At 27.9% G+C, this 25,867-nt stretch overlaps 2 protein-coding genes and 1 long non-coding RNA gene across 6 annotated transcripts in view; 1 reads left to right on the top strand and 2 right to left on the bottom strand.

Annotated features, from left to right (window-relative positions):
- The window catches only part of LOC101504536 (phosphatidylinositol N-acetylglucosaminyltransferase subunit A), a 4,663-nt gene extending 3,940 nt beyond the window's left edge, over positions 1 to 723 (bottom strand). For both annotated transcript variants that reach the window (XM_004487026.4, XM_004487027.4), the window contains exon 1: positions 487 to 723. In XM_004487026.4, the coding sequence (XP_004487083.1) occupies positions 487 to 606 (120 nt within the window). In that variant the 5' untranslated portion in view covers positions 607 to 723. The remainder of the gene's footprint in view (positions 1 to 486) is intronic.
- A 6,837-nt stretch (positions 724 to 7,560) lies between these two features.
- Positions 7,561 to 13,699, top strand: LOC101503321 (P-loop NTPase domain-containing protein LPA1 homolog 1-like). 3 transcript variants are annotated; one of them, XM_004487025.3, is made up of 8 exons: positions 7,561 to 7,793; positions 7,888 to 8,048; positions 9,429 to 9,760; positions 10,968 to 11,049; positions 11,245 to 11,643; positions 11,743 to 12,480; positions 12,619 to 12,723; positions 13,024 to 13,699. In XM_004487025.3, exons 2-8 carry the CDS (start codon positions 7,890 to 7,892, stop codon positions 13,402 to 13,404), a joined length of 2,196 nt encoding a protein of 731 aa, XP_004487082.1. In that variant the 5' UTR covers positions 7,561 to 7,793; positions 7,888 to 7,889; the 3' UTR covers positions 13,405 to 13,699. The 3 variants fall into 3 exon arrangements, with proteins under 3 accessions (XP_004487082.1, XP_004487080.1, XP_004487078.1); XM_004487023.3 differs by having other exon boundaries at positions 7,562 to 7,793; positions 7,876 to 8,048; positions 12,613 to 12,723; XM_004487021.3 differs by having other exon boundaries at positions 7,562 to 7,793; positions 12,613 to 12,723.
- A 6,991-nt stretch (positions 13,700 to 20,690) lies between these two features.
- LOC105852010 (uncharacterized) lies at positions 20,691 to 22,594 on the bottom strand. Its single transcript, XR_001143806.3, has 2 exons — positions 21,896 to 22,594; positions 20,691 to 21,798 (listed from the first exon to the last, which is right to left on the bottom strand). It is a non-coding gene; the product is annotated as an uncharacterized lncRNA (long non-coding RNA).
- Between the last annotated feature and the right edge of the window lie 3,273 nt (positions 22,595 to 25,867).

Raw genomic sequence — 25,867 nt, forward strand, 5'->3', positions numbered from 1 at the left:
AGGGAAATAAATTAAATTGCTCTTATATTGTGCATTTACTATATAAACCTCTCATTCCCATCTATAACACAAAATTATCAGGACAACTATGAGGGCGTTTGGATATCCAGGTTAATTAAGTGCTTAATGAATGACCGTTTACTATCATACAAGAGCTCGTGTATAATTGTTTCTACCATCAAAAGCGAAATGAAGGCAAACTCCATGTAAGCTAAAAATGGTTAGTGACAAATAAGCTATCTAGAAGGGCTTATGAAAATAAATTAGAAAATAACTTAAGAACATGCCATAAGCTATTCTAACAAGCTCTTCCAAATACATAGACAAATTTTCATGCCAAAATATAAATCTAAATAAGATCTTCCAAACCCCTAATAAATCAAAAAAGGCTAATAAGTTAGTTAGCTATTACCATTGTTAGAATTATATGTTTAGAAAAGGGAAAATAAATGTCAAAAATACATATACTAGTAATTAATAGGTGACCTTGTGACCTAAGTTGAGCAAACATTGTGAGAGATAATAAATGTGGTTTTCCACACCACCAAAGTTGGGATAGAAAAAATCTGAAACCATCAGGATTCTATGCTTTTGTGGATCACCCATTGAATCACTTCAAACTCGGGTGGAAGCTCAGTGATGGAATCGAGTAGGTGGTTGAGAGAGAGAGATAAAGAGGGTTAGAGTTTTAGGGATCGTTATATGTATATAAATGAATTTTATTTTATTTGATTTGCTCAATAGTTGTATTTATGTTGAGCGCTAACCAAAAAAATTGGATTGGCCGACTAAAATTACCGAAATTGAAATATAGATCACTAGTTTGTAACCCGTGCAGCCGCACGGAAACAATGATTTTAATAAATAAATGGTTATATTATATATATATATATATATATATATATATATATCAAATTTCATAAATTTTATTGACATTAAAAAAATAAGTTGACTTAAAAAAAATAATTTACAAAAAAAAAATTAAAAAAAATCTAATTTTAACTTAACTTAAAAACTACTTTCTTATAGGCTCAATGTTATTGATAAAAAGTATGATTCTAACACCACTCTTTAATCTTACTCAAATGATGATGCCTTATTTTTGAATTCTACACATAATCTTTTTTCTTTCCAAAAAACTTATTATAAAGCAATACTTTTAATTTTAAACAAATAAAAACAATAATTATTAAAAAAAAATTAAATAATTAGATTAGATGAAATAATTTTTTTTTAAATAATAGACATGGACATATATAAAATAAGTAAATTAGTAAATGTAAAGATGAGTAAGTAACCTAATAATGAATTTTTATTTTTATTATTCAAAATATGTTATTTATATGAAATACATGACATTTAAGAATTAATATAAATTTTGTTGTATCAAGTGGCAAAATATATTTCATTTTAGTACTACTCACAGAATGAATCGATAAAATGAATTGTTTTTTTAATTCATACATAAATTTTATATTTTCTTAAATAAATTATTATTTTTCTCTTCAATATTCTGGAAATTTAATTGAATTCATGTTAAGAAGTCTAAATAAATTTTATATTTACTTAAATAAATTATTATTATTTATTTAATATATCTGTGTGCCAACACTATTATTAGACAACCTAAAGTCAAAATTATTAGCACAGGCAGCAACTATTTGTGAGAGAATTTAAAATCAGAGTTATTGAATTTAAAATCGGAATTATTAAGACAAATCTTATATAAGAGGATAGAAATATACATATACAAATTTACAATTTTTTGAGACAAAATTAAGAAACATAAACAATACAAAATAGATATATACATAACAAAATAGTAATCTTTTTATTGAACAAAATTTACCATTTAAGTAATTCGTGTGAAAAGCTTGCGAATGTCAGTACTATTTCCGTTGCATAAAAGTTTTGTTTGACATTGAGGAGGTCAAGACATAAATCGCATTCGCACAACTCTAACAACCAAATTTCATGACTCATTTATTGGAGAAATTGAAGTAACAAACTTTGATGAAGAAATTGAAGCAACGGAGATTTTTGTTTTCAGACATTGACATTGGATAAAGATGAATAAGAAAATTTTGGTAAAGAAAATTTAAAAAAGGAATTGTATATATCGAGATAATATGAATGATATTTATAACGGAGACACAAGAAATGAGAGAGTATTGAAGAGAGACGGTTTACGGAGCACAGGAATTAAGAAAGAAAGTACCAGGGAATTAAAAGAATTCTTAAAATAAAATAAATTAATTTAAAACTGTGGTTGCTAAAATAGTGTTTAAAAAACAATTCCAAAAAGTGTCACGTCGTGGTGGGTGTAATTTAACGTATTTTGCTGTTATTCTTTTTCTTTTCTAACTGACCACTAAATTCTCAACGGTGAAACGTAAGTAGTGGTGTAGTGTATTTTATTTTTAATTAATTCTTTTATTTTTTAATTGGCCACTAACTTTTCAACTGACGCATGTACAAAGTCGTGTAACATAAATTTAATTTTATTCCAAAAAAATATTATTTCAAACTTGATATCTTCCTAACCCTCTGTTTAGCTGACACGTGTCAAACTTTCCAAATTATCATCTTTGGTTTATTAGATTGTATAGATAGATTTGAATTGGCGGTTGCTAAAGTAGTGTTTTAAACATAATTACCTTTCAATTGGCCACTCAATTCTCAACCGTAAAATGTGAAATGTCAGGTCGTGCATTAGATTTTATTTTTAATTTATTTTCTTATTTTTTAATTGGTCATTCACTTCTGCATTTCTCATGTAATGGAAGTTTTATTTTTTTCTTAAAAAAAAAATATTTTATTTTTAATTTATTTTTCTTATTTTTTAATTGGCTATTAACTTCTCATGACGCATAGAAAAGTCAAGTTGTGGTGTATTGTATTTTATTTTTAATTTTTTAATTGACCATTAAATTCTCGTGGACAAAGATCGTGATGTAACAGATGTTTTATGCTTTTTTTACAAAAAAAACTTTTTATTTTTAATTCATTCCTTTTATTTTTTAATTGGCCATAATCACGTATTATTTCTATTAATAGAAACTTGATATTTTCTTAAAACTCTAGTTTGTTGACACGTGTCAAACTTGCCAGTTTATCATGTTTGCTTTATTATAATGTATAGATTAGATCTCAATTAAACGGTTACATAACAATAATTGATCTTATGAACGCGAATTTGTGTAATTAATAATTTGGATCCGCTATTAAGTCTTCTTAGGAAATATATTAAATAATTAAATATAGAACTTGTATATTAACTTCTTGAAAATTTTAAATTACTTTTTTAAAACACAGTTGTTTACTACAGGTTCGTTATTAATTGCTGTATTTCTTCTCTATTTTATCTATTAAACCATGATTGAATCTATTGTTGGATATTGTGTTTATTCTAAATATCCATAATTGTTATTTATCATAAATCAAACCACAATTAATTATAATTTTTTTGGTGATATGATTTTACAGGTTATACGCTCATTGAAATGATATATAGTTAGTATATTGTATTGCATTATTGTATATCATAAAATTGATGGTTATTTTATAAGTTATCTTGTATGAAAGGTCGAATCTTCTTACCTTCTTTTATGTTTTAGCTAAATTTTAGTATAATTTTGTTTTGTGTCTTAAGACTTTGTTGAAACTGATAGAAGCAACAAATGATGTATTTCCATCTAGATATTATCCTATGATGTATTCAATTGGATAGATGATGCCTTGATATCATGTGCTAGATGTTGAAAGACTTGTCCAAAATTGTATTTTTATGCTTCACATTTATTGACATTTGGTGAACGTCAAATTCAATTGATTTTTAGACATGCTCATTGCATTGTTTCAATGTTGGTAGATGGTAAGCACCAAATGATTTCAATCTTGGGTGTGAATGTCTCACTCTGCGTGAGTCATTTATGATGAGTACCAAATAATTTTTTTTGTTTATCACGTACTCAATTTGTATTATCCAAATCAGTAAAATAATAAACATCAGATGCTATCTTTTTCCTTTTATTTTTTGGTTTTCTATCTGCTAATATGTTATCTGCATAACTCAACAAATATCAAAAAAATAAATTATTTTCTTATATATATTATATTGAAAACATTAAAAAAAATTGCATTGTTCTCAAACAAGATTTTAATGTTGTGGCATATGTATTGTATTTATTAGAGAAGGGTTGTGTTAACCTAGATGGATTTTTTTTTGGCGCATAATTCAAACAAAAAAAGGATATAGAAAGCATATATATCTTCCTTTAATTTTTTAGTTCTGCATATAAATATTCTTTAGAGACCAATCTTTATTCATTTTATGTATTTGTTATATTTTTTTTTTGTTAATAATAAAGATATAGACGTTTTTCTACAAATGATAAAGATATATCTCTTTTATATTTATCAAATCTATTTTATTTTAAAGAATGATTTTTAGACACAAATTCAGACATATAAGACATATATAAATATATAATTTTAATTATTTTATTAATATATTTTTTTTGGGCCATGAAGAGAATAAACCATCACTAATTCAAGATATATTTTATATGGTGTCTAATATACAATGTTAATTTTTGAGTAAAAACAACACATATGTTTATTTTTTCCAATCTCGAGTATTAGAAAAATTACTTTGGTATGTCTAATCAATTGAAAAAATAAGCAAAAATATTTTATTAATAATACCATCATATAATAAATAATTATTCAAAAAATATTATTTTATTGAACACTAATTTGAAAATTAAATTAGTCCTTAAAGAGACTAAAATAATGATTTTTCATATAATTTAAGAATTAAATAAATGAACTTTATATATTTTTGAGATCACTTCCTATTTTTATATATTTTAGACATTAGATACTGACTTACTCTAAAATGGAGATACAAAAATAATATTAAAAGTTCATATATTTAATAAAAAATTTAAATTAAATATATTAATTTTTTAAAATTATTTTATTTTAAAAAGAGTAATAATTTTTTTATTTTAATTATTTTATTTTTAAAACTAAAGAATCTTAATAATTTAAAACTCAATAATAAAATAATAAAGTCTAATCACTATTATTTTTGTGCATAACTTAAAAAAAAAAAATTGAGACATTAAAGAAAAAAAACTAAAAATCTATTTAAAAATTGACGTCGGCATGATTGACAGACAGGGCACAGGATCTGCCACCCACTCCTTGATGTTGACTTGGTGTTGATTCAAATATTGACATCCAAATTCATCTAAATAAAGTAAATGTCTTGTAGCTACAGTTGATTTGGCAGTTGTAATGAAACTGAATTTAAGTTTTTTATTTCTCTATATTTAAAGTCTATAATTATATTTAAAGTACAAATTTATTTTAGTTTATAAAAAAAAATACGAGAATCAATTTAATTATTGACAAAAATAAAATAAATTTGTACTCCTTCAAAATATCAACTCAGAAAAGTTTAATCAACATCTTCTTTACATTTTGTATCATTAATGAAAAAAAGTCCATCATCTAAACCAACCTAGCATGCCTAGGATGACAAATCAATGGGAATTAGATTTTTTGAAATGTTAGATTGTTGTTTGTAAGAAAGAGAAAAATAACATTTGACAATATCTAACTTATAACTATGCAATGTCATCCAATTGCTAATTAGTAAATCCCCTTATATTTGTGCATTATTTTATTTTAAATCTTTCGTACTAAATAACATTACTTTTGGATTTATATTTTACAAACTATGTGTTTGGATGGTTTAACAAAATTTAACTCAAATCAATAGTTACTTCATTAATGTTCGACCATAGATCATCACATTCATTCCATTTGTAGTTGAATTTATGCATAAAAATACTAAATATATAATTTCAAACACTGTATCTACCATCAATATAAAAAAATTAGATACTATCAAAATTATAATATTGTCCACTTAAAATTTGATCTTTTTGTTTTATTTAAGGATTCAGTTGTAATATATAGGGTAATTTTTTTAGTTCAAATCTACTATCAATAAAAGAAAATAATATACTATTAAAATTACAACATTGTCCACTTAAATAAATGGAATTTGACATTAAATTTTTAATAAAATCATTAAAGTAGAAACTAAGAATCGTACGTGTCAAATATTTATAATTAATAGATATAGAAAATAACGAGATAAAATTTATTTGTTTTTTTTTTTAATTTAAAAACTATTAAAAATATCGAAACATATATTTTTAAATGATAAATATAAAAAATAACTCGACATAAATTTATACAAAACACGAAATAAATATTTATCAATAATAAATATTTATCAATAATAAATATTTATCAATAATAAATATTTATCAATAATAAATATTTATCAATAATAAATATTTATCAATAATAAATATTTATCAATAATAAATATTTATCAATAATAAATATTTATCAATAATAAATATTTATCAATAATAAATATTTATCAATAATAAATATTTATCAATAATAAATATTTATCAATAATAAATATAAAAAATTATAAAACAAATATTTACTATTAATTACATAAAAACACAAAAAATTACATATTTATGATTAATATATAAACCACTAAGAAAAAATAATGATATTATAAAAAGACGTGGAAGACTAAGGAGGTTGCTGGGGGTTTCATAATATAAATTGAAGGGGGTGAGAAAGAAAAAAAACAAAAAAAGAGATGCGTGAAATGAAACATGACATAGAGAGAGAAGTTGAGTAAAAAGAAAATAAAGAAGAAAGAGAGAAATGACGAGATCGGTAACGCCAAGAAGAAGCAGTCTCAAAAGAAAACCGCATTTCAGAATGGCGGTTCCTTACCCTTCCAACAAACCCTACCGTGTTTTCTTTCTCTAACCCTCTCTTCTCTTTTCCATTCTCCTTTTCAGGTTTTTCATTCTTCTTAATTTCTCTTTATTAACTAATAATGCGTATCATTAATGATCGATCCTCTTTAATTGATTAATCTAGATCGTGTTACAGGGATGGCTGCTTCTGAGGTTGGTAAAATACTGTACATGGTTGTTGTGGATGAAGGCGAGAAGAAGGTGAAAGAAAAAGAGAAGGAGTCGTTTCGGTATACACGTCCTGTTTTACAGAGTACACTTCAGCTTATGGGATGTAAAGCTAGACATGCTTTCAAGGTTTCTTTTCTTATATTCTCTTCTTCAATTTCTATTTCATAATAATTTAGTTTTTAGATATAGAAAATAACGAGATAAAATTTATTTGTTTTTTTTTTTAATTTAAAAACTATTAAAAATATCGAAACATATATTTTTAAATGATAAATATAAAAAATAACTCGACATAAATTTATACAAAACACGAAATAAATATTTATCAATAATAAATATTTATCAATAATAAATATAAAAAATTATAAAACAAATATTTACTATTAATTACATAAAAACACAAAAAATTACATATTTATGATTAATATATAAACCACTAAGAAAAAATAATGATATTATAAAAAGACGTGGAAGACTAAGGAGGTTGCTGGGGGTTTCATAATATAAATTGAAGGGGGTGAGAAAGAAAAAAAACAAAAAAAGAGATGCGTGAAATGAAACATGACATAGAGAGAGAAGTTGAGTAAAAAGAAAATAAAGAAGAAAGAGAGAAATGACGAGATCGGTAACGCCAAGAAGAAGCAGTCTCAAAAGAAAACCGCATTTCAGAATGGCGGTTCCTTACCCTTCCAACAAACCCTACCGTGTTTTCTTTCTCTAACCCTCTCTTCTCTTTTCCATTCTCCTTTTCAGGTTTTTCATTCTTCTTAATTTCTCTTTATTAACTAATAATGCGTATCATTAATGATCGATCCTCTTTAATTGATTAATCTAGATCGTGTTACAGGGATGGCTGCTTCTGAGGTTGGTAAAATACTGTACATGGTTGTTGTGGATGAAGGCGAGAAGAAGGTGAAAGAAAAAGAGAAGGAGTCGTTTCGGTATACACGTCCTGTTTTACAGAGTACACTTCAGCTTATGGGATGTAAAGCTAGACATGCTTTCAAGGTTTCTTTTCTTATATTCTCTTCTTCAATTTCTATTTCATAATAATTTAGTTTTAATAATACAATGTTTGTTGATTATTATTATTCTGATTTGATTGGTGAAAATGAGTGTTTTTAAGTTTCGTTGATTGATGTTGTTGATCTTTTAGGTTTTTGGATTCATTTGTTTGCATTTGTGGTTTTATGGTTTCGCATTTTTTCTGAAGTATGATTTGGTTGACTTTGATTGTTTTGGACTGTGATTATTTTCGAAGGAAGGCTTTTTGCGTTGGTTCGGTTTGATCAATAGTGTAGACATGTGAAGTTGTGAAATATTTTGTTATCTATTATTGTCTCATTATATTGTGCTTATGTACACGACAAGAAAAATATCTTATTTGTTCTTTATATAACTATAGATGGGTTTATTTAACATGCATATGATCTTCATTTTTGTTCTTCATTATTTGATGTTATTTGTTTATTTATTTTTGAGTGAAAGATTAATTGAGTTACACTATCCGGTAACTACTATGGCTTGGATTTGGACCCCATTTTTCCAGTTTTGTTAACTCCAATTGACCATAGTGGATATTTTGTTCATGTTTGGAATTTGAGCCGCAACCTTTGGTACCATGCTAAGTCAAGCCTGGGGTTCAATTCCAGCCAAATGTAACTTGTCTTGTTCTTGCGTGTGCATTCTTTTTAAGATTGGGTGGTCATTATTGTTGAAGAGGGAATGAAGGGTACATTTCCCTATTGGGTTGGCTCTACAATCTATTATACAATCCAATTAATTGTGGCATCTCTTGATTTTGGTCCTTAATTATTGCATGACATATCTTCGATGTAAGGCCTCTACAGTAACGCATGGCTCAGCAATTTAAGGGGTGACACGACTTGATAAGGGAAATTTATATTGCACATAATGCAATGGAATAATTAGTATTTTTTTGTTGGTATAAAATATGGTTAGTACTTAGTAGTCATTATTTGCGTTGTCAAATTGCCACCATGACGTTATGAAATTGCGGATTCTGTGCCAGCCATAATAGGTCGCAACATCGATTATATCTGCCATGTTTCGCCATAGGCCTCAAGCCCACAACGCTATATCCACATTGCAGAATTTTCGCAATAATCCCGCATCCGCCATTGACATCAGTGGTTATTACTCATCATATGTTGTCCACCAATTTAATTGACGTCTTGTATATCTTAATGGCCTCTTGATTGAATGTCAGTCCTCATATTTTTAAGAAATGGCTTTTTCTGGGCCTTTTTGCTTAAAAATTATTTGGAATTTGTTTATCTCTTGAAAGTTTTCTCCTTACTAATAAGTAAACACAACTTTTTCCTGACATTGAATGAAATTATTCTGAATATGTTATCCTCTTATCAGATCAGTCGAAGAGTTTTTGAACTTACAAGGAGTGGGAGTTCCACTGATGCTTTCAAGACCGAAGGGATGGTTTTATCAGGTTTTGATGCTTCCACAGGAAATGTGAAAAAAGATTGTCACGACGCTGCTGCCTGCCTGGGTAAAACAGATATGGGAAACCACTTACTTTCAGGGAAAGGTTATGGAAGTAAGAGTGTGCCATTTGAGTTGTACAAAAGGCGTACAACCATATTTGTTCAGAGAGAAACTTTTTTAAATATTGTCTGTGATGTTCTGGCCGAGTACAAGTATGTGGGCCCAAACCAGAGAGCAGACTTGATGCTAGCTTGCAGGTATCTATATCTTTTATAGCAACTATTTTGATAGAACCTGAATAGAAGAAAAAATAAAATTTCTTTTATTGTGGTTCCGCCTTCTGCTCTAAATTAGGTTTTCCTTATTTTTCTTATGTGGCTGAAATTTTTTATGATTAGCTGTTTGTATACACTCATACACACTTTCAAATTCATATGATTTGTTTTCCCGGAGTTTAAAATGTTTATATATGATAAAACAGGAAGAAAATCTGCTGTTGAAGAGAAGACATCGGTGCTTCTTCTGGGAAGCAAAAGTAGAAGAAAAAAGATATATTTATTTTTTTAATATAAAGTTGGTAATTTTTACAAAGTAAAAGTGTTTTGAGAAATCATCCAAGCGATTTTTGAAATAGTTGAAATTTCATACTATTGCCGATGGGTACTTCAGAATATGTGATGATGCTTTTTTAAGATGTAAACTTGCTCAATTTTTGGGTTACAAAGCTTTTTTGGTTCCCTCAGTAATAAAATAGTTGTGTGTGCCTGGATGTGGTTGCAATAAATATTTTAATGTTTAATTTACAGTTTTTTTTTTATGAGATGTTTAATTTATAGTTCTGTGTCTGGCTTGCACAACTTTACATCTTTTTTTAATATAATTTGTTGCTTTTAAAATATAGAAAGAGCAGACAGAATAGTTGTTCAAATCAAAGCATATCCTAAACCAAGATATGCTGCTTCATTTTGTTGTCTTGCCCCTGAATGAATATTCTACGGCGGAGAATCTCCGAAACACCTCTGAATTGCTGCACCACTTTTTGTATTGGCGAAATGATAGATTTTTCATTTTATGTGGAATTGGATTGATTAACAAGAAACAGAAAAAAGGAGAATGATATATCTCTCAAATTTTCAAATCATAGGCAAGCCAATTTGATTCTAGTTGACTGATAAAAAAATTTACTTTATTTTTCTGTTTGTTATTGTAAATATTTTCTTCCTCTAGTTCTGTTCTATTTATCAACAAAATCTTGATAGACTAAATGTTCCTTTGTGGTTGTTTTTGTTGAAAATATTTTTCCCTTCTGGGTGAAATTACTGAGTTTCAACACGAGCACAACATATAACATTTGAAGCTCACTAACTACAACTTAGTTAAAGTTTATACCTACAATTTGTCACCATTTTGAAAATACAGTATAATTTCTCATCTTGAATACGTGACTATTTTCTTTGGTGGCAGGATTCGAGAACGGAAGGAATCTGTGACAGTGCTGTTGTGTGGCACCAGTGGTTGTGGCAAATCCACACTGTCTGCATTGCTGGTATATTTGCATATAGAAGCAGTTGTCTTTTTGCTACAACAAATATGTAGGGCCAGTGTTTTTTTGAAATAAATGAGGCGTATCCAAAAGAAAACTACACAAATAATTTGCTGTGCCTAATAATGAAAATGAAATGTAGTGCCATTTATATCTTACAGTTTAATAACTTAAATTCTGTGTATATCTTCACTTCAGGGAAGTCGGTTGGGAGTCACAACAGTGGTATCAACTGATTCTATTAGGCACATGATGAGAAGCTTTGCTAATGAAAAGGAAAACCCTTTGTTATGGGCCTCTACCTACCATGCAGGTGAGTGTTTAGATCCTGTCGCTGTTGCAGAAGCAAAGGTAAAAAGGAAAGCAAAAAAGATGGCTGGTGTAACTGAGGGTCACAACTCTAGCAAATCAGACATACAGACATTGGAGGGCGGCTGTGGTGCATCTGAACTGTTAAATGCAAAGCAAATGGCTGTTGAGGGATTCAAGGCTCAGAGTGAAATGGTGATTGACAGTCTAGATAGGCTAATTACTGCATGGGAAGAACGAAAAGAGTCTGTTGTTGTTGAGGGTGTTCATTTGAGTCTCAACTTTGTTGTATGTATTATTCTCTTGGGTCCTTCAATCTTTCTTTGTTTCACGTGTATGTTTGTTATTTTCATCTTCACATTACAACACTAACTTGATGTCATGCAGATGGGGCTTATGAAGAAACATCCTTCAATCATACCCTTCATGATATACATTACAAATGAGGACAAGCACTTGGAACGATTTGCCGTACGTGCAAAGTATATGACATTGGACCCAGCTAAAAACAAATATGTAAAGTACATCAGAAACATAAGAACAATCCAGGATTACCTCTGTAAGCGGGCTGACAAACATTTAGTTCCAAAAATAAACAATACAAATGTGGACAAGAGTGTAGCAGCCATCCATGCTACTGTGTTCAGCTGCCTACGCAGGCGTGAGGCTGGGGAACAGTTGTATGACCCTATTAGAAATATTGTAACTGTTATTGATGAGGAATATAGAAATCAATGTGCTGCCAATTCTGTGAGCTCTAAAGGAATGTTTCAATTGATCCAACGACAAGGTTCTTCAAGGCATCTTATGGCTCTTGTAAATACTGACGGGTCCGTCGCAAAGGCTTGGCCTGTTAATTCAGTAGACTGTAATGGGAAGCCTATATGGGGTTACGGACAAGAGAATGAAATTGGAAGTCCAATGTATGGACCCTTGCGGATCGGTAAGGCAGAACCTGTAAACCTTCAGTTTGGTTTTTATGGGATGAGTGCTTGGCCCTGCGATGGTGGAACAAGCCGTGCTGGAAGTGTTGATGAGTCAAAAGCTGATGGGACTGACACGGGTAGTAGATACGTATCCTCCTGCTGTAGTTCACCAAGGATGTCTGATGGACCTTCAAAGGAGGTAAATTGGAATATTTTGTTGATCTTTCCTTTCAACATGAAAATTAATAGCTTGTTAGTATCAAATGGGAAAATATCAATTAAAATTTATGCCCTCATTTGGTATTTCCCCCTTTTTGCTATAATTTTTTAGCTTCAGGAGGAGCATTCAGTGCATGGTAGCGATGAAGAGATTGATGATCAATTAGAGGTGGGCAGTGATGATGATTTCAGTGACGATGGTGACAAACATATTCATGAGGAGGTAGTGTTAAGTTCATATACATTGGCCTAAATTTTTTAGCTATCTAAAATGTCTGTATATTTGATCAAATTTACCCATAAGCAGATTCTTAAACCATTTAGTTTGCCTTCAGCATTGCCTATGCTCGCAAAGGCAACAAATTGACGTTTGGTGCTTTGAATTTCTTATTAAAATAGTGAATGCCTCAGTTGCCTTGTGCATATTTATGAAATTTTTCAAATACCATAGCTTAATTGAGTTATTATGGTATGGAACTAACGTTTGAGCGATTTCTAATATATACTTTTTCATTTTGTATAGGTTGGCTCAGTTGATGAGGAATCAACAAAGTCTGATGAAGAATATGATGATTTGGCAATGCAAGATGCGCCTGAAAATGGATATTGGTCAGACGATGATGAAGAGTTTGGGAGTAAAGTTGATATTGGTCATGGGGACGTAGGAACTAAAACACATGGAAATAAGTATCGTCAAAACCTGGATCTCTTCCTTAGAACTAGAAGTGAGCCAGTGCCAGATTCCTTCTGCTCATATTCCTCTTTGCTAATGGAAAATGTTGAAAGGAGACTGCCACCATCTGGCAAGGCCAAAATGAGGAAACGTTCTCTTAGTATTTCAGCATTGGGAAAGGGTAGTTCAGCAATCCAGGATCCCATTCTCTCTGGTACTCCTCAAAGGTAGCAGGATATTATTTCTTTAGATGAAATCCTTGACAACTATCCCAACTTTTTCTTCTACGCCATTTGGCTTAAGGAACTTTGTTGTTGTGTCTTAAGTAAGGTCTCTTGAGTTTATATCAAAACTATTTGTTTTGGTATAGAGGAGCTAGTTAATTTAGATTGAGAGTTGTGAACACTAGCGAGATTTTGCTTGCCGTCTATATCAAGATGAAATTGACAGAACTAAACGTGTACTCTTCTAATTAAGATGCACAATTGCGGTTTTTATTAAACGATCAAGTTTCTGTTTTACAAAATGCTCCACTTTTTCCAATTTTCAGGCTCAATATTCTTTGAAAATTGATGAAGTGAGTTTTAAAAAGATAAAATTGGTTTTGACATGTTTCAGTAGATTAAGATAAAATTGATTTTGTCTTCAAAATCCATTCTAATTTGAGGTTGTAAATTGGAGTTTTTGCCTCCAAACTGAATTTTTAGCCTTAAACCTTTTAATACACTTTTGAATAATATCAATTTGACAACTTTAGTGTTAAGCATATTCAAAATAGGGTTTGTGTAAGAAATACACCGTAGTAATTTTACATAGATCAACGACATATTTTAACTTAAATATTTAAACCCCATTCAAAATTTACGAGGGTTTTTATGTGTCCCCCCACCCCCCAATATGCATATAAAATTAAATGACTATGTATATTTAAAAAAAAAAAAAAATCATTATTCCAATTCTATCACAGTTAGTCTTTGCACAATTGTTTTTATGTGTTTTTAGCTAATGAACAACAGTTTTTGATTTCTTGGTGGTTGGGATGGAAATCTCGCACGAGAAGGTTTTTCTGATTATTGATGGATAGATTGATGCATTGTCAACTATGCTATTTAAGACTTCTGTTGATATTTACAATTGAGACAATAGTAAGATCAATAATATCAATTTGATAGAATAAAGTAGAAGTAAAAATAATGTATCATTTAAAAGTAAACTCATCGATTAAATCGTTTTCATCATAAAGATGAAAAGGTCATTTATTTATATTTTTAAATAATGAACAACAATTTTTGAACACATATTCATAATAGACTATCGATGAAGATGATCTACCATAAAGTTTATCGATAATTTTTTTATTTTTTATTTTATCAAATAAAGTCTAATGGTGAAATTTATACACATTAAATATATCAAATATTCATGCAATTACATTGAACTTACTTGATAAAAGACAAAAAAAATGTCATTAAAAACTTGATATGAATTTGTTTTGCTTATCATGAAGGCAATTATTATACGAATGTTATCTACATCAAGATGAAACAAATTAAATTAGATAACGAAAAATGCGCTAAAATAAAAGTGTAAAAAGGTTTTATTATTCCAAGAAAGAGGTATTGTTTTTGCAGTGTGCAAAGAGATCGTATATGCATGGGACCCTAGATAGTCCTTGAGTTGCATGTCTGCCACATATACACCACTATCACACCATGTCATTGGCATACCAAGGGACCATATCGTACGATACTAATTGGGAACATTGGGGACATTGGGGGACCAAAATCCCACCTTCAATAACAAATAACCAAAACACAAAAAAGAGGCACTATAGCTAGGTCCACCACTCAAATTCATTTGAAGTTTCTGACTTTTCACATCCAATAATTAATAATTGTCTTTTCCATTATTTCCAAATTAAATTTCATCAATTTAAATTTTATAACACGTTATTCATATTTTATTTGTATTTTTAAAAAGTATATACTTATTGAGTTTTATTAAATAAGTCCATGTGAGCTCAATTTTAAAAAGCATACAATATATTGGGATATAATTAATGAAGTCTTGCAAGTTTACCTTCATTGAATTCGAATGTGTTTCTAAATGATATTTTCCCACTATATATGAATGTTAAAATTGAAATGCTTTTACCTAATTAATGACCTTGGATGATATAATTCAGGACTCTACCAAATAATTATTCTTATAAGTTACACACAAATACCACAATTTGTACAAAAAAATATGAAATGTTTATTTTTTTTCTATCTAATTATTAAATATAAGTTGCACCATTTCTTTACCCTAATTTTTTTTATATTAAATATAAGTTCCTTTTTCCTTGATAAATAGTAGTAGTTTGAATGGAGAAAATGTAGCAAAATATATAACTAATTAATACCAGCATATCATTTAAGGCATAACTTGAGTTAAAAAAATAGGTGAGTTCTTTAGTATGGTGATGTTTTGTTGGGTACTAATATCTACAAAGTAACGATAATTCAAAATTAAATTTATTTGGAAACATAGTTAAATATAAAAAAAAGAAAAAGAAATTTGCGATTAAATGATTAGATATTCGACAGCATAACTAGATATGAGAGTGTTTAACTAAAAAATACTATTAGGTATATAATATATCTCATTAATTCTACTTTAACATCAATATAAGCTAGACAAAAAATAATGTGCATATCTCATGATTTAGTTTCTAAATGTCACGAATTTCATGAGGAACATTTTGTACGGAAGCAAATATATATATATAACTTATTAAAACAAAACATTGAGATCCTTACTTCAAATATGGATTCTTTGATAATGGAATTTAGATTCTAGACAGACTGAGCGAATCCCATTTGCTTTGATCACCCTTCTTTCTTTACTAAAGGAATAGTATATATATTTACACATATTTGATGATGGAAGCAATGCAATACATGGTGGAGGCATGTGATTATGTTACCCCTCAACTCGTGTTATAAATATTGGAAACAGGGAAAAAGTATCATTTTGCATCTTTTTGAAAATTATAATACATCATAGGTTTGATATATAAATGGAAAGCATCTAGTTATTCTAAAAATATTTTTTTTAATATTAATTTGTATTGAATAACATTTTTGGTACAAAAAAAAAATTACTCTTTATACCACAACTAGTATTAAGTTTTTACATTGGATATTTTACTTGGTAATTTGCGTGTGTTTTATTTAAAATGACTTTTACTGTAATTGGTAGAGTCTTTCATCTATCATTTTAGTTAGACATGATGTTTGTGTTAATATGCTACACTCTTAATTAGTTTTCTCATTTATCTTGGTTTTATTCCTTTGGACTTTGCTTGCGAGTTTTGGAGGAGAAGAGAGGGGGAGGACTTTGAAAAAAATGAAGGATTTTGTTTTTATTAGTAATACAAAATCTTCTTATTTTAGGGGAATTCAAAAATTATATTGGAGGACTTAAAAAAAAAATTACATACCATTTTTATATTATTATAACACTCTATAAATTAAAAATATATTAATTATATGTATTCTCTATAAAATCACTCTTAAAAAATGTAAAAAATTTATTGACTTAATGTTGTCTATATTTGTTTACTTAGATTTTGACCTAGTCCCTCCAATTTTTTATTTTTTTTATTTTATTCAATAAATTTATTAGAGTGTTATAGATAATATGTGATATTTTTGGAATGCTAGCATAATTAGAATATCAATTCTACTGTTAAAGAGAAAGAAAAAAATACTAAATTGTATTCTTTATATCTGACTTTATGGTGCATCCAATTGTATAACATCAAATTTAAAGAGATAAATTTATAGTCTACAATTAGCTACAAGATAAAGCTGGTTGTAGAGGATCCAAATTCTATAGAGCACATGCTTAGCACACTATGTGATGATATCCCAATTTTTACCGTACAATATTAGATACTATACTACTAAGGTTAACTACAAAAGCCTAAAATTGAGGGAATGATTGTTCCTTTCTACAATGATAGATTTTTTTTATAGGAAAATAAAATATCATCATAGTTAATTTGTTTGGGGAATGGAGAATAGTTAGCCGTATGGATCAAACCATAAATCTCTTATGTGATACTCTTTCAATTCGGTATACTAACTCAAACTGTTGGATTAATTTTTTTGGAGACATTCTAAAGTATATGGTGTTTTACGATGAATTGAATATATACATATATAAAATGTTAATAAAATTCTTCAAACTTTATAGATGTGAAACTATGATTTTGAGAGAAGAAAATTTGAGATTTTTTTTTTTACTTAAATTTGATATTTTATTGTGCGAGTTTCAAGTGACATTAATAATGTTTAAATCCATTTTTTCAATTTAATTTGTAATTTTTTTTAATAGATTAATCAGAGGCTTAATCGTAACAATTGAAAACTTGAAAGATTAAAATTGCTAAATAATAATTAGAGAAACTAAAATTGGACATATATACAACTTAAACTTGAGTGTATATATATATATATGACCAGTGATTTTGTATATATACTTATGTTTATGAAATTTATGTGAAACAAGATCTAGATGGAGGATTAGACTCCCTAGATTAGATGAAACTATTTTCTTAACTAATGAACTACAATCAAAGAGTGTTTGTACTTCTATTAATTTGTGTTATTTATGACTATTGTATACAATAAGAGCAATTAAAACTATTATATTTACATATCTTTAAATTTAACGATCTTCATCTTTTGCTGCATCATATAATAGTTGTAGAAGATCTATGTTCACAACAATATAATTAAATTCATATCCTTTGCCACAATCAAAATATCACTACAATTCTCTCTAATTCAAATGTCAACCGTTGGATTATGTGACGCTTTGGCCTCCATTCACTAAATATGTGTATATATACATGTTCACTTAGACATAGGTAAGTAATTATCTTGAAGCTTTATGAATACTTCTTCACTCTTAAATATAAATAAAAGTGTCTCACAAAAAATTAATATATTTAGTCTATATTTTAATACAAATAAATTAATTTTGTTTGAATCATTTTACATAAAGTTTGAGGGAGTAGTATTAGCAACATTAACTAACTAGGTACAAATAGACACTTTTTGGTTAGACAACCCCTGTGAAGTGGGATTGTTGTTCACTTAGACAAAATTTCCTTTTCAACATTAATTGCTAGTACTTAATTTGAGGTTGGAATTAAAAGTCCTTATTAATAAGAGATATGACATATCTACTCAAAACTTTTTCTAAGACATTAATTAATTAAATTAAATTTTTGTGAAAGGATAAGTGTGTAGATGTGAGTAGAATCCGAAGCAAAATAATGGGTCTGTTATGAATGAATGAATGATGGATATAGATAGATAGTACAATTAAGTAGGACAAGATTGTGATATATTTTGGGCACACAAGAAGAGCGTGTGTCTGTCTGGCATAATTAACCTGCATAGTGCATAGTGCATAGAATATATGTGTGAACCAAGATTGGACAACGATTATACTTCAACTCAACACAAATTTCCATCATCTATAAGATCATAAATACCACTGTATCATCACTTTCACCAATAATCAAATACGATCTTATACATATTCTAATATTTATATACAAATAACTTTCACTTTAAATAGTACATAGTGGATAAATTAATCGATAGAGAATAATTGATAAATTAATTAATTTAATTTAAAGTGTTTCAAATAATTAACAGTTGAATTAATTGAAAAATGTAAAATAATATATATTTTTTAATTAATATTTATAAAAAAAATTCAATTAAGATAACGAGAATCAATATAGAAGACAAAATAAAAACTAAAAGTTCAAACAGTACTTTAAATTTCAAATAATTTATCAAAAAAAATTATAAATTAAAAAATAATACTATTATAACTCATGAGAAAAATCAGCTACCAAACTACTATTAATTTAAACCCCATAAGTTATTTGTGATAAATTTATATTTTGAATTTATAAAACAAATCATTTATGTCTTTTTTTTTTAAATCATTTTAGTCCTCTAAATTTATGGATCTTTCTAATTTGATAGCCTCCATCTCCATTTACACCCAAATGTAGTGTGAAGTGTGAATGGATCCCTACAACGAATTTTTTTGCAATGGAATTTCAACCACTGACTCATCATATTTCTAGGTGGTCAAAAATATTAAAATAAAAATGAATGGTAAAGATTTCCATTGAACTCCCCAAATGTACTCTTATAGGACACAATTATGCGAGCATTGACTTTTAATGAAAATTAAAATAAAAAGGATAAACTATCGTTTTAGTTACTAAAAGTAAGAACACTGTTATTTTAGTTATTGACTTAGTAAAAAATCCAAATTAATCCTTAAATCATTAAAAATATGAGTTAGTTTAGTCATTCATGTTATAACGATCATCAACTATTTTGATATTAAATTATATCTTTTATATAATTTTACTTTTACGACAATAAATTGCATATTTCAAATACTATTTTGATGATTTGATAATTAATTTAGATTTTTTTACAGAGTCAACTACTAAAATGACACAGCGTCCTATATTTTTTTAAACTAAAATGATAGTTTACCCAAATAAAAAATACAATTGAGACAGTTGAAATAAAAATTGAATAATTGATGAGTTGAAATATCTCTGCATTTGAGATGACTTAGCAATGTTGCAAGAGTACTACTTCCTTATAGTTTGCTTGACTAGTGAGTGAGTGATGAATTCAGTGCATGCTAAAGCCAAAGAAGCCTTGTGACAAAAATATGAACGAAACTGACACAATGTACTCCGTGAATTTTGCATTATTCAATTCCCAACCAAGCTTCAATTTTCATTCATCCTCATATGCATATACCACTTGGAACAATGTCCATACTTCAAATTAACTCTAACTACAAATAATTAATATTAAATGTATCTAGTAACAAGATCTAGTGGTCACGAGTTCAAAAAAAAAAAGGACTAGTGGTCATTGGAACCCAAATTCCACCCCCTTTCCCAAACCAATGGCTTTTAGAATTTGCATCTCAATGTAATTAACAATTATATATATCCAATACAATTAGGCACCATAAAACAGCTGAATGTAGAGATTTGAAAAAGCAAATAATATTAATAAAAATTAAAAAATGTGTAGGAGTAATTAATTTAACCAAATACACTTTGTATATATAGGACAATATTAGAGACTATATGCTTGTTAAGGTATATATACATACTATCTAAAATTACAATCATATATTATATATTATATATGCACATCATTTGTACTATAGACAATGTCCTTTACTTACCCAAGAATCATATCCAAGAAAGCACATTAATTTTCTCAACCAGCCTCGTGACATATAACTAAATTAGAGAAAATATAATTGTTCTATAGTTCCCAAATACCAAATATAATTGTTATCTTTATTTTTCTCCAGTTTAATTTTCTATTTATTTATTTAATAAAAAAAGTCAAGGGTCATGATGGAATAATTAAAACATTTAATGGCTCAATTATGTTCAATGTACCAAATAATCACGATAATAAATTATAATCCTTATCAGATCATGATTCACAGTAGTTACACATTAGTGATTTATAGACGTATCAATTACTCCATTACGATCCTTGATTTAGAGAGGTGCATCAAAGAAATTGTAATCAAAACAAAAATAATTGATACAACTTTATCAAATAAATCTTCTTAACATATTTGCCTCCCTCTTAATTTTCTCTTTTTCTCGATATCATCTATCAATCATCTCTAACTACAAAATAAACTTGTCAAATTTGATGGTGTTTTCCTCAATTTTTGTGGATTTTAGCATTCACAAATTGATTTTCTGAGAGGGTTTTAAAAATTGTTGTAAATACAGCCACAAATATTTATGTGAATAGAGAAACTTAAAAAATTTAATCCAAAGAAGTCTTAAGTATAGACTTATATATATCCTTTTGGCAAGAGCTCTATCATGCTATTTTGTATCTATAATGATACTTGAATATCTCAAATTTCTCAACATTGCATTTTCTCTTACTATCACATCACTAACATATTAGTTTTACTATCATATCACTCTCTCTATTAAGTTCTTTGTCAAGGTATACATTGAGTGAATGAGTGTCCAAAAATAATTTTCGATTATGAATATCTATCTACTAATTCCTCTATTTAAGAGTCATGGTTGGTTCTATAGAGGGGAGAAAGGAGAAGTTAACACAAGTTTGGTTCAAAAGAGTAGATGAAAAAAATTTCAATGATTTTTTTAGTTATATTAAACTCTTCCCTTCAAATTCCTCCAAAATCGAGGGAGAGCAAAACGAGCTATAGGAGAAATTTTGACTTCATCCCCTCTTAAAAATTGAATCAAAATAAAAAAAAATTAAAAATATTATCTCTCCTTCATCTATCTTCAAGCAAACACACCATAAAAACAGAACGGTAGTAGAGTGATCCAAATACAAAACATATATCTCTATAGTTTATGATTGGATAAGGGGATATATATATATATATATAAAAAAAAGAATATTGATTGATATATAGATCTGTAAAGTGAGGACATAAAGAAAAGAAAGAAAGCTAACATAAACAGGCAGTGAAGCCCCAAATAGATAAACCTAGGATTGTCTGCAAATGAAAACAACATATAATTAGTGCATAAATTATAATAATATTTAAAAAGAAAGACAAGTACATGACAGAAGAAATAAAAGATGAAACCTACCTGAAAAAGTGTGAATGTTTCTGGTACTATTTATATAGTCATTTATGGCTGATGCAGCATCATCAAGATTCTCACTTCAAATAAAATAGATTAGCAGAAATATATATATATATATATATTTCCACTTAGCCACATTCACATGTGAATCTTGATGATGCTACTTCTGCAAACAACGACTGTGAATATGTATTGAATTATTCATTCATTCATTTCCAATCTCATCTAATAAGGGTTCATATATACGATTTTATGTAGTGACAAGGCCACGAGGATATGCTTACGTGGCATCTTTCCATTTGTTACAACAAGTTTAACACACGAGGACCTTTCAAAGGAATCTACTCATATGAACTCAATTCATGTCTCAACAACAAAACAAAAGCTAACACCCCAATATCTTTTTTTTCAATTAAATAAGAAAAAGGACATGCTTTTCAAAACCTAAACCAACCTGATTCATGGTTAGTTAACCACCCTTTTTCCATAAATGAAAAGGAAATTTATATTTATTATTAAAAAATAATACTCATACATAGCAATCAAATTAAACCTAGCTTGGCAAAAACCTTATAGCAAGTCATAATTAATTACAATATGTATATATATGTATGCTTGAAATAGATCGGATATAATTTTAATAAGGATAATTAATTAATATAAAATATATTTAAATATTTATGTATAGAAAAACGCCTGAGATCTAACCTTGAAAGGAAACAAAAAGGAGAAAAAGAAGAGAGAGAGAGAGAGAGAGAGAGAAGAAAGGATGATTTTGAATGGAAACAGTAGATGGAGGGGGGCACAAATATATAGAGGAAAGGAAAGCATCTTGTGTTGGTTGAAAATATATATTGCTTATAATGTAATTAATTAATTGGTGCTTTCTTTTCTTTTTATTCCTATTGGTTGGACTTAGCTGTATATATGGTACTATACTATATGTTACATTACATGTGCCCATTTACACATATTTTTAATCTTTTCCAAACCCTAGCTTTAATGACATCATCAGGATTCATTTTCTTCATGGTGCATACGTGTATTTTCATTTATGTTTAAACTTTCTAATCATAAACTGTATTTTAAGAATTTCAAATAAGAAACTAATTAAACAAATAATATGGCAAAAATAAAATAAAATGATTGAATTCAAACCATTAATAAATTTTGTTTAGAAGGAAATTTGAATTTAATTTTGAGTTATAATAATATTTAATCAAATTTTATATATTTTTAATTGAATTCTAAATTATTAGAGTTTATTTATAAAAAATAAATAAAATAATATGAAGAAAAAAAGTGTGTACGACTAAAGACAATTATTTTGATATTTTAAAGTGTCACAATTATGGAAGGTCCAATGTCCTCAATTGAGAAGATTCCTTATTCCACATCCCTTTCAAATGTGAACTGAACTCATATCTTTAGCTTTTAAATCATCAAGTAACACTATAAATTCTATTAAAATTATATAAATCATTTAAATTCCAACATATACAAGCATTCTCCTAATATAACAATTATTGAAAAAATTGTGTGTTAATTAGTGAGTTGGATATGCCAAAAAAATGTGATTATTAGTTATGTGAGAGTGGTATTAGTTTTAAAACAAAACAATAAGGGGATATTATGAAGAGAGACAAAGAAAAGTAAATAGCGTTATTAATTTGTTAAAAATTCATATTATTTTTATAAGTTTAATGTTTAAGATAAATAATTAGTTAATACTTTCATTATATATAGTATTTATCGTTAATTGTATAAAAAATTGTAAATTAATTAGGAGTTCCTTAGTACAAAAAAATAATTAAAGTAGTTGAAAAATTCAAAGATGGTATTTAGAAAAGAGACAAAGAAATTTGTCAATAAAGTCTTATATACACAGAGAAATATATATTAATTTAAAGTATTTTTTCACCAAGTGAATAGATGAATGTAATGATGTCATACTATTGATGATGTATAGTAATATACTCTATTCAAATCTGAATGCTTGTCTACAATTTGTTTTGTTTCATTAATTGGTACCTTTCTACCTACCTTTAACTGCAATTGCAAACCCTCAAATGATTAAAATTAATTCATTGATTAGATAACGTTTTAATGGGCAAGTGTTTATCTAAATCATTACTCAAGATAATACAAGTCTTATCCAAAATGTTTTTTCTTTAGGGAAGTCTTATCCAAATGTTAACTTTAGATAACACTTGTTTAAAAAAGTGTTATTTAAAAGCTATATATAATTTTTTTAATAGAGAATTCTTCTCCAAAGAAACATACCAAGAACGAAAAACTCCAAATTTGAAAAAGAAGAGACTAAATAAGGCAAGACAACAAAATTTGAGAGATCATTAAATATAACAGTTCTAATTGAATATAAGTGGATATTCTTAATTAACACTTAGTTATACCCTACTTCTTTTGGGGTACAAATTTAAGGATCTGATCCTTCTAAAATAAATAATCCACTTTAGATAGCAAAATTCCAAATTCAAGGTTCACACCATGCTATTCCAAATTCAAGGTTAACACCATAAGATTTTATTTCCTTTATTATATCTTCCCTATAAAAATTGATCATTTAATTTGAGGATTTTATATGTGGACCACGTGTCAAAAGTACCGTAAACATATCAACTTAATTAAGGATTTTCAAAGCGCCTTCATGTATAAACTTGACTGATAGTAATGAGTTTTTTACTATTCCTTATATTAGTTTCAATAAATTTACATATTAAAAAAAAAAGGAAAAGGAGATTTTTACTGTATATTTAAAAATTAACATATTTTAGTACTATCAAAATTAAATCATCAATGGTTAAATAACATATCATTTATGTACTATTCTAATGTATATGTAAATAAATTAAAAAAATTATTAGTCAAGACATTCATAGTACTGATACATACTTTATTTTTTTTTATTATATCGTAGGACTTATCTTAAATAAATAAAGAATTTTTAAAAGTACCGGAAGACTTATCTTAAATAAATAAAGAATTTTTAAAAGGACCGGCCAAATTTAAGTGCAAAAAAATCTAATTAAATTAAAGTAGATCATAAAAAATAAAAAATTAAGAACTAGTGATATGTGTACTTTAATTGTATGTTGTGCCATTCCATTTCATCAATAATTGGATTTTGATATTTTTAAATATGGACCGTCTTTATAATTTTGCATCTATAAACCCTCGTGAGAGGTTTGTTGTTCCATATATAGTAAGCTCATGCATATATACACAACATCCCATATAACCACTCTTCCCACAAATATTGAGGACACATGTATGGTCTATTAGATCACTATAAAATGTAAATTAGCGAGGAAAATTGAAGAGGGAAAACGTGAAATCATTCTCTAACTCCATCACTAAATTTTGTAACGAAAAAATGGAAGAATGATTTTATTTTTTCCGTCACAAGCTGGATTTTATCATCTAGGCAGTGGCATGATTGGTTTTTATTTGCAATTGGTCCACTCCCCTTATATATAGTTTTGTGAAGTCAAGTTGTATGTATATATATGTAGATGTAGGAACATACTTTGGAGGTTTAATTACATATAAGAAAAAATTGTGCTTTGTAAAGAGGCAGGACACTCTGGTTTTTGGGGCCACACATCTAACTCAATGTGTCCAACCTCTAGACATTAAAACTATAGGTTTTGGGACCTAGGCCATCTCTTGATGTTCTAAACTAATAATGAGTTCTCAGTTTCACTTCAATGTTTATTGCCATGCATCATTTTAAAGTAGTTCTAGATTGTGATGTAGTGCAATTGTGGTCTAAACTAGTAATGATGTACATCATTTGTATTTGTCCATATATTTTTTATTGCAATATCAAAGGTTTACAAAAACAATCCCAACTTCAAAGTAAATAGTTCTTATATAATTACAACATTTGCCCTTAATTATAAGTAGAACCTCCAATTAAGTTTTAAAGTTCAAAGTCTCTGATAAAAAATCTTT

This window comes from Cicer arietinum, chromosome 1 (genome assembly GCF_000331145.2).
Source record: "Cicer arietinum cultivar CDC Frontier isolate Library 1 chromosome 1, Cicar.CDCFrontier_v2.0, whole genome shotgun sequence".
In the NCBI taxonomy this organism is placed as follows: Eukaryota; Viridiplantae; Streptophyta; class Magnoliopsida; order Fabales; family Fabaceae; genus Cicer; species Cicer arietinum.

Bases quoted from the DNA above. Each gene is read 5' to 3' on its own strand.
- LOC101503321 (XM_004487023.3), top strand. From the start codon at position 7,890: ATGGCTGCTTCTGAGGTTGGTAAAATACTGTACATGGTTGTTGTGGAT. The intron at 8,049-9,428 runs GTTTCTTTTCTT...TCCTCTTATCAG, and splicing joins AAGCTAGACATGCTTTCAAG to ATCAGTCGAAGAGTTTTTGA. The intron at 11,050-11,244 runs GTATATTTGCAT...TCTTCACTTCAG, and splicing joins CCACACTGTCTGCATTGCTG to GGAAGTCGGTTGGGAGTCAC.